This window comes from Nelusetta ayraudi, unplaced genomic scaffold, assembly GCF_046127955.1.
Source record: "Nelusetta ayraudi isolate G7.1 ecotype Tasmania unplaced genomic scaffold, CSIRO-AGI_Nayr_v1 ptg000048l, whole genome shotgun sequence".
Lineage (NCBI taxonomy): Eukaryota > Metazoa > Chordata > Actinopteri > Tetraodontiformes > Monacanthidae > Nelusetta > Nelusetta ayraudi.
Genome location: NW_027466098.1, coordinates 6,235,172 through 6,245,270, shown reverse-complemented (window position 1 = coordinate 6,245,270; position 10,099 = coordinate 6,235,172). Strand labels below are relative to the sequence as shown.

At 40.5% G+C, this 10,099-nt stretch overlaps 1 protein-coding gene across 1 annotated transcript; it reads left to right on the top strand.

Moving 5' to 3' along the window:
- Positions 1–5,442: 5,442 nt before the first annotated feature.
- bco2b (beta-carotene oxygenase 2b) lies at positions 5,443–9,813 on the top strand. The gene is made up of 12 exons (XM_076035899.1): positions 5,443–5,681; positions 5,784–5,994; positions 6,076–6,287; positions 6,395–6,510; positions 6,635–6,737; positions 6,826–6,954; positions 7,187–7,347; positions 7,446–7,613; positions 7,785–7,922; positions 8,107–8,289; positions 8,482–8,592; positions 8,703–9,813. Exons 1-12 carry the CDS (start codon positions 5,645–5,647, stop codon positions 8,838–8,840), a joined length of 1,707 nt encoding a protein of 568 aa, XP_075892014.1. The 5' UTR covers positions 5,443–5,644; the 3' UTR covers positions 8,841–9,813.
- Positions 9,814–10,099: the final 286 nt, after the last annotated feature.

The window sequence follows — 10,099 nt, the reverse complement described above, 5'->3', positions numbered from 1 at the left end:
AACAGAACTCATAAGTTATCAGACAATTGTATGCCCAACATCTACAGCAGCAAATGCAACTGGCTGATTTGGGCATACAATACAAGAAGGTAAAGACTGCAGACATTTTATAAGAGTCCGAAATAAAAAGGAAAACAATAAGAAAACTCAACCTTGAAATGGAGAAAAAGAAAAGAAGAAGAAAAAAAAAAAACTTGAATTAGAGCTGAGTCATACTTTCAATGCACACTGTATGCTGACTGGAACAAAAATGTAATAATAATTATTCTCCTTTCCTCTCCCAGCTCCAAGAACATGACACATCTTAAAATAAATAAAGGTCAATTGAATTATGATGGTGTCTGTTTGTTTCATGTATGCACCTTTTGACCTAAAAAGAGATGAACGTTTTTTATCTGTAATCCTACCTTGGTGCTATGATTGGTTGGAAGTTGAAACTCGGGCATCATTCATAAGGTTAGAAGAAATGCACTTAATGTACCATGAAATGCAACTTCTCGGAAATATTAAAACACTTTATAGTAATAAAATGTGAGAAGAGGGAACAGTTGAAATATCTATTCTTTAAGGTAGTAGATATCATAACATTGAATTGAAAAAAAAAGTACAGTGATAATAAACTAATGAGCTTGTGAGGTGTAAATAGAAACCTCAATAAATGTGGCAAGACGCAAAGGGCCTGGGCGGGCTTCAAACCCCAGACTCCCAGGTGATACTCATGCGCACTAACCATTTGGCCAAGTAGCCAGGGTGCATGATCAATTATTGGAGACACTGTCACAAAAAAGAACGTCATGTTACTCTTTGATGTGTATTCATGTTTATATGGGATGTGTATTTTTATATATGATGCGTGGTAAAATATAAGTTATGTAACAAATTATCAAATGATTGCAACATTATCTCAACTAATTTCTCTATAATGATTGAAATTAAATGTTTCCAAAAGTTGAAATGATATAATTAAATTATTCCAAACGTTGAAATAATGACAGTGAGTCTCGTTGAATGTGGTAACAATGTGTAGTGTTCAGTGGAATAATTATTGGTTTCCGTTGGTGGCGACTGTTTACTGAAATACAGGGTGAGATTAAATAGATCCTAGAATTTAGCCTGGTCTGGAGCAGGTTCACTCCACAGAATAAATCTCCATGGTAATTTATACCATAACATGTTGCTCTTCCACCTATCCTACTTTTGTGCAACCGGATCACGGATAACTACATCCAGGATGACCAACATATCCCGGCTTAATCCCTTATCCTAGTTTCGTGCAACGGGCCCCCGGTTCTCCGGCTTCCTCCCACAGTCCAAAACCATGCATGCGAGGTCAACTGGGAACTCTAAAATGTCCGTAGGGGTGGTGAGTGATTGGTTGGAGTGAGTGGTTGTTTGTCTGTCTTTGTCTCTAAAGTGGCCCTGCGATGAACTGGCCAACTGTCCAGGGTGTCACCCTGCCTTCGCCCTATGACAGCGAAAGAGGAACGCAGGTATTAAAAAAAAAGGATGGATTAAAAACATTTTTGTTCAGTTTCCAAAATGTGAACTCATCAGTGATGTTGGTGGCATAATTTTTTGGATGGACTGAATAGATTCGAAATCTGTCACCATGATAACGCAGATTTAAAATTTCTCCCTGTTTTTGTCCCACAAGGCCGCTTGTTTTGTCTGGCTCCCCGAAGCTCATCCGTGTGGTTTTTAAGCTGTATCAGTCAGCTGAACAGTGGGAAAATTGCTCTGAAACATTCTGCCAAAGCATGAAACAGCAGGCAAAGTTAAAAGTTTAGAGACAAGCTGAAAGCTGAAGAACAGTGCGGTATTTATAGACAGGCCATTCCCCCAAGCACTGGGGAGGACGATGCAGACTGGAGGTAGGGGGGGGGGGGGGGGGGAGGTAGAGGGCGCTTTTCAAGTGTAAAACAACTACAAAGTGGATCATTACCATGACAAAAGCCAAAGCTGTTTTACTTAAAAGGTTCTTATACAATGACATATCATCACTTGTCAGTGTTGCGTTGGAAGTTGTCGATAAAAGTCGCTGACCTTGTATTGGAATACAATATTGAGTTTGGTGTTGGTAATCTTTACTAAAAAAAAAAAAAGAGAATTATCATCAGCAAAGAGATAAACTCTGCATGACCGCAGTCATGGCAGATAAAGGGGAAAACCATAAAGCAAGTCACGAAAAGGTGATGAGGTCACAGACACACTGTCATCCTGCCAATCTACTACAGTGCAGTGTTTCACAAGATAAGCCTCGCCTATTATGAGGCTTCAGATACGGCCGGATGGAATCATGGTGCACACTCTCAAGACAAAACATTAGCTGTCAATTTTCCTGACGTTCAGGTTTTTGGATTGTGGGAGGAAATCAAAGTACCTGGACAGAACCCAAAAGAGAGAACCCACACAGACACGGAGAGATGACGTGGACTCCGCGCAGGCAGGTTCAGTCAGGCAACGTTGTGAACCCTGCTAACCGCTTCACTAGCATGCAGCCTTTGGTGAATTTGTTGCAGCGATGAGGAAAATGTTGTTGCGGTGATGCTTTCATCACTTAATTCCACAGACGGAGAAACAATTTATTATTTTAAAAAAATAATGTTTTCTTGTCATGGGGTTACACCCCTTTCACAACCAGCATGTATTTGATAATGACAGATAATGGTTGCCACAGAGATGAGGTCACACCTCTTACACCACCTGCACTGAATGTATTGCTTTGAACAGGGGTATCCAGAAGTACTACTGGATCAGTCCTCATTATGTGGCTCTTTGTGGGTTAATACTTTTAAAGTGGCACACAGGGTTCTAAATTGTCCCGAGGCCTGCGTTTCTAATTGCTGTCACTGAGTTCGTACTTGTAAGCACAGCGACCAAAGGTCCCTCCGTAAACACGCAAACTTCCAGATTTTTTTTTTTTTTTTTTGCCTTGATTTGCGCGTGTCGACAAAAGAGAGATGAATCGAGTAATCGTGACATGATGCATATTGGTGGAATGACAAAAAAAGGACATTTTCAGTTTGCTCGAACGACAACGGCAACAAAAAAACATCTGTTGACGGTTGGGGTTTCCACAGAAAAGAGAACAACTAATTGACTCCATAAAATCCGTCTAAACCGTTGCACAATCCAACTATTCAACTTCAGAGCACCATGTTCCAGGCCGAGCAGGAAATGGGAGTCAAGATGCAGGTTATTCTTCCCGCTTTAGTTGTTTGTCTGCATTTTTGTGTGTGAAATATTTCATTCATTCATTCATTTTCCATACCCGCTTAGTCCCGAGCTCAGGGTCACGGGGGTCTGCTGGAGCCTATCCCAGCTGTCAACTACAACTGAATCTCTCAATGGGGTGAGGCAATGGTCAAACTTTTGTACGTAACACGAGCACAGAAAAGGAAACAGCTCATGATAGATTGCTGATGTTTGAGAGAATGACGTTTTTGGCACCTGTTTAAAGGGTTTACTTTAGAAATTGTTTTTTGAAACAGAACAAAGGAAAAGTTGCTCCCTTTCTTTCCAGCAATAAATGAAAAAAAATAAAAAATAGAAATACCAATGTTAAGTTATCGGAAATCAGAGATGAATGTTACTGCCGGTATACTGGGGTTTGGCCTAAATTAGAATCTCACAGCACATCGGCATCAGCTGAACTTCAAAACATCAAGTAATATTGTAAAAGAAAACCTATCTTGCAGCATTGTATTACGAGTGATCGTGAAGCCTTTCAAGATGGACTTGCGACAAAACTGAAATGCAACCAAGGTGCCACCGTTCGCGGTCTTTATCTTGTCATGCCTTTGCAGTGCGTACATGCATTTGGAGTTTCAGCGGTGCACAAACACTTCACAGATTTTAGTCGGCTGGTTTGAATTGCTCTTATCAAGTTGCAGAGTGCAATCATAGCGGATGCTTTTGTCTCAAGCCTGGTCTTATTACACACATAAAACAAAGATAAACAATATAGATGAAGATAAATCAAGTCTGCCTCTCATTTAAAAAACTCTCAAGAAGAATCTCCAACTGTGACTTTGGTGATGTCCGTGTTTGTTTTATATAATGTGTGCAGTAGAAGTTCCTGCTGCAGAGACTTTTGTGGAGGCTCCAGTCTGAATAAAAATAATTAAAAAAAAAACAGAGTAAAAAAATAACACCAGTATTGATGTTCCCTAGTCAATTACCATTACACTCCCAAACCCTCAGGCATAAAGAGAACTGACTGCAAACCCCTATTGCTTCATGAATGGTGTAAACTGATTATATCCCTGATTTCTGTCTGTGCTAAAAATGTTTGGTACAAGCTGTTTTGCTTGGTTTTCTTTTTAATCTTTGTCATTGTGTGTGTCATCGCAACTTGCTTAGAGTGCATTTCTAACTGAGACGCCACTGAAATTGGGTCAAATAAATGACATGTCAAAGGTTTTGCAGACAATCAACCAAAACAATGTCAGCAAGAAGCCAGACAGCTACATTCCACTGAAAACAACATCATGCATTTTTTACGTCCTTCTCTGCAAGTTAAACATTATACAAACGCGCTTTTCGAGACACACATTACAAAGTCATTTTATTGTATCCTCCCGTTTGCTAAAAGGTAAAAGTGGCAACATGAATGCAAAAGCACTGCCTGTGGAGGAATATAAAAAAAGTCTGACTCAAAAGAAAGTCTGACTCAGAAAGCTGTTTTTTGTTTTACCTAAACAAACTGTAAGTTGAATCAATGTTCCCGGCATTGGCATTGCTTCTCGGTAATGTATCAAAAAACTATGAAAACCTTGATGATGTTCATCCATCCATCCATTTTCCATACCCACTTCTTCCTGTGCTCAGGCTCACTGGAGTCTAATGGAGCCTCTCCCTGCTGTCACAGGCCTGAAGTCAAACCCACTGTGTCACCATTCTTTGAAAAAAAGAAGAAGAAGAAGTGAGCAAGTTCAATATTTTATTAGAAACAAAACATTTTATGGATGTAACTTGAAGGCTGCTAAATTATGGATATCGCCAAAATAAAATACAAGTGGATCTGACCTGGATAAAAATGCCAGCTCTAACAAACTGATGCTATTCTCGTACTGTCAGCTTAACAATGCCCCCTTTCTATGCACCCTTCCTAAGGCTACAAGAGTTCCAATATTTGTCATGAGTGATTTTTATATCGTGGCAGTTAATGGTATGTCACATATGGAAAATCCCAGCGCCCAGAAATAAATTCCCAAATGCTTCAATTTTAAATATAGAAAATGTACAAAGTTAAAAAGAAATAGCAAGCATGACTGTGCAAAAATTGTCCCTACCCATCCCCACCCAACCGCATTGCCCATCACCACAAACATATTTAGCATGGAAGCACAACGCTTTAATTACAGACTATAAACACATACTTGAGGAAAAGGACTGCTATGGTAAATTTGCATGAAGAAACGAGCGATTATCTCTGTGAATAAGTTACCGTTTGTATTATCTTTTGATGACAAAGTCCTTCTGTTTCTTGGTGGTTACACAAGCATCTCTGTGACCACTTTTTCTCCCTGCCTGGGGTGGGCACCCATGAACATCATATAAAACTGAGGACCAGCCTCGCTGAAACAGATGCAACAGATGACAAGTACCGACAGCCACTTGACCAGGAGACAAAGCCTTCGCCATGGATTCAATCACACATCAACAGAACAATGCCACAGGTAAGCAATTTTACTCAGCTGGTAATCATTTCCCAAATTAATTACAAGTCTTTGTTTATGTGAAATGTGAATTCCAACCACGTTACCCTGTTCTTTCAACAGCGCTTAAGAAATCCAAGTCAAAGGGAAGAAAAGAAAAGACGGTTAACCACTTTACAGATGTGCACGGTCTGCCTTGCATTGACAAGATTGTGACTTCGGTGGATGAAACTCCAGAGCCCATTACCACTCACATCATTGGCAAAATTCCAGAATGGATCAGCGGAAATTTCCTGAGAAATGGACCAGGAAAGTTTGAGATTGGAAACCAAAGGTGAGTATAGTGCATCTTTGAAGGGCTGATAAATCAACTGCCCAGCTGACTGCTTCCCTCTGCTCCTTCCATTGCCACAAGATTCAACCACTGGTTCGATGGCATGGCTCTTTTGCACCAGTTCAAAATATCGAAGGGTCAGGTGATTTACAAAAGCCGCTTCCTGGCCAGCGACAGCTACCAATCCAACCAGGAGAACAACCGCATTGCAGTTTCAGAGTTTGGAACCATCACCATGCCGGACCCGTGCAAAAACTTCTTTCAGCGCTTTCTGTCGAGATTTGAATTGCCAAGTAAGTCCCGTTATTGGGCCATGTATATCAGGATTTGTAGTCAACACTTCCGCATGCATACTTGGCATTAACAGAGATAAGTAACTATCTTCTCTCTGCACCTCTAGAGCCCACAGACAATGCCAACGTGAGCTTTGTGACCTACAAAGGAGATTATTATGTGAGCACAGAAACATCGGTAATGCACAAGGTGGACCCAGAGACTCTGGAGTCAACTAAAAAGGTAAGGTGTAACGTTACAAGTCAGATGCACTTTGATTTGTTGATTATTTGTTTGATTATTATTCTGATGAGTCACTCTTCTGTGGGTTGCCTTACCGAGCTACTCTTTGTTTGCAACCTAACAGGTCGACTGGAGCAAGTTCATTGCCGTAAATGGTGCAACTGCTCATCCTCACACTGAGCCGGACGGAACGACGTACAACATGGGGAATTCCTACTCGTCCAAAGGTACCGGAGAGACACCAGATCAATAAAAGAAAGACCTGTCGCGTTTGAGAACCTTTTGCCAAATCATACTTTGTGCTTGTGCTGACAGGAGCATACTACAACATCATTGTTGTGCCCCCGACCAAGGAAACAGCTGATGACACCCTAGAAGGGAGCAAAGTGCTGTGCTCTATTCCTTCTGGGGACAAGAGCAAACCCTCCTATTACCACAGCTTTGGTGAGCAGGCGTTTCCTGTTAATATGACTTCTTGTGTTCATCATTTCTCTATAATGACCCACTTGATCTAGATACTGTTACGCAAATATTTCACTTGTAGACCGATTTCTTTTAATCAGTCATAGTTTTGCAATCGGTATACAGGCAGTAAAGTATGGAACAGCCTGGAAGTACTAAAATATTGTCAATGGAATTTGAAGCAGAGGCTAATGCAACCACTCCAATGTTGTAGCCATGACAGAGAACTACATCGTGTTCATTGAGCAACCCATCAAGATGGACCTGTTTAAGATTGTGACAGGCAAGCTGAGGGGGAAAAGTATCTCCGACGGCTTTGAGTGGCTCCCTAAACTCAACACTGTCTTCCACCTGATTAACAAAAAGACGGGATTGGTAAGGCTTCAACAATGAACTGAATCATTCTGAAATGTATCATTTCAATGGATAAAGATGGGTTCCTAATTATTATTTTCTTTAATCTTGCCCTGAAGGTAAGCGCCACCAAGTACATTGCCAAGCCACTGTCAACCTTCCACCAAATCAACGCATACGAGGAGGACGGCCTCCTGATTCTAGATATGTGTGCCTCTGATGATGGCCAGGCCATTACTAACTACAACATCCAGAACCTGCGAAAGTCTGGAGAAGCTTTAGATGAGGTGAGGGGAAACAAGCTTTGAGACACTTTTTCAGGGTTAATGTGTGACATTTTCCCCTGGGTTCAACTGATGTTTTTGTCCCATCAAGCCGGAGAATTAATAATATTCAAGATTATCAAGAGTTCAATAAAAAGCGACTGCACTTGGAACTGACTTATCGTATCCCATCAGGTGTACAACACCATGTGCAGGATCTTCCCGCGCCGTTTTGTTTTGCCGATCAACATCAGCCACGACACGCCCTACAACCAGAACTTGAACAACCAACCAAACAGTACAGCCAGTTCTGTCAGATTTGCCAAAAACAAGGTGGGTGACCAACACAAAAAAATATGCTGATGTTCAAATTGTTTTGACATTTGGTTGAATACACGTTTTGAAGTAAGAATTAGACTTCCTCTTTAAGGTTTTGATTTACACTGTCTTTCAACTGGAGGTTATAGAAACTTAAAGGCGAATTCATCGCGCTCATGTTTTGATTATTCATTTGCAGGTCTTCTGCACCCATGAAGACCTTCATGGGGAGGACCTTCACCAGTATGGAGGTCTGGAATTCCCTCAGATAAATTACACCAAATGCAACACTCACCCTTACCGCTACTTTTATGGCTGCGGCTTCAGACATCTTGTGGGAGACACACTGATCAAGATTGACCTCAATGGAAAAGGCATCAAGGTGACCTATGTTTACTGTATATCTCATTCTAATATTTCTGGCTGTATAATGCAGTATGAAATGTTTTAGAAAAAGTATTACTGATTTGCTATTACAAATAGCAATTACAAAAAAAACAAAAACAAAAACAAAAAAACTTTGTGTGTGAACGGCAGTACATGACTTGGGAGTATTCATGTCATTTTGTTGCAGGTGTGGGAAGAATCTGGCCTCTATCCATCAGAGCCGGTGTTTGTGCCCTCCCCAAATGCCAAAGAGGAAGATGATGGGGTCATCTTGTCCGTTGTGATCACCCCAAATAAGGTTAGTCAAGTTCAGAACTTCAAATAATTAAGCTGTAATCTAATTAAATCTTTCGGAATGACTGCAATACGTTTTAAACATTGTCAAATGCACATTTTCAAAATTTTCAGGACAAGAGTACATTCCTCCTGGTTTTGGATGCCAAAACATTTGAGGAGCTTGGCAGGGCTGTGGTGCCCGTTAACATCCCCTATGGTTTCCACGGGACCTTCAGTGCTACAGAAAGTAAAGGACATAATGAGGAGTGATGGCACCATTGGCTCTTGAAAGGATAGAGAGTTAATGAGGGTCTGGTCACTAAGACCAAACATGGTGAGCTGTTAGGTCTTACATGCATTTAGTCATTATTATGTAAAAGCCTAACAAAAGTAAATAAGAAAAGTCATGTTTTAGTTCTTTGTATGATCATGGCAGTACTATCTAAATGCCTAAATACCTGCCAAATACCTAAAGCAAGCATTCATCTCCCTGCATGCTCTTTTATGTGTGCAAAGGCAAGTCAGTAACCCAACCAACGCTTCACTGCCAACAACACGGTTATCAGTAACGAGAGAGATTTAGCACATTATGTAAGCAGGAGAAGCTCGTAAGTAATAGTCGTTGGCGGTGGGTTGCGAAGGTTCTTAAAGAAGATGAGGAGGAAGTAGCTAGGTCAAGAAATTAGCAATCATTACATAAGCAAGCTAAAAAAAAAAGAACATCAGATGAGCCATCAGCTGATTGCGGCGGCTCTCGGTGAAACTGATTTCATTGAGTTTGTAAATAAAGCCTGACTCTCGTGGTCAACCTCATGGCATGTCCAATTGTATGAAAGAGTTTTAATGATGCGATATAAGCAGACCGGGGACAAGCATCCACATGCTGAAAATGCACCAAATGTTTTTATTAAAAACTTCATGTATATATTTCTACTCTGAAAACACAATAAAAATATTAATAACTTTTAATGTCCAGTTTTGGTGTGTTTATTTTCTTGATCAGTAGAAAAATGAGAATGAGAGATTCTCATTTTTCTACTAGTATAATTTAGTCAGTACATAACAACAGCAGCCGCTGCAGGATAACCACACCCAACATAAAGTCAGCAGTTTATCTCTTATCTCAAGATAGAAGGCTACTGATCCTAAGGAAGACTTATGCCAAAGAATGCTTGTACAACAATTGAGGTAATAACCTAAGCTAATTACTTTGTAAAAAAAAAAATAAAAAATAAAAAATAAACAAGCTATAGAAGGATAACAATAAACATTTCATAGCTTCACACTACATAAAGCATTGTGCATTCTTAAGTTCTGCGCTAATGCATCACATGAACTCAAACACATTTTACCATCATGGAGCAGACCTAGCGCTGCAGTTTCTCAGAAATGACATCTAACGTTTGCCTGAGATGCTGCTTCTTCTCTTTTAGATAGGACTCGAGATCCCTCGCGTCTGCCAAGACACCTTCCAGTTCCTTCATCAACATGGTGTCTGCAGTGGTCCTCTCACTGCAATGAACCATTCG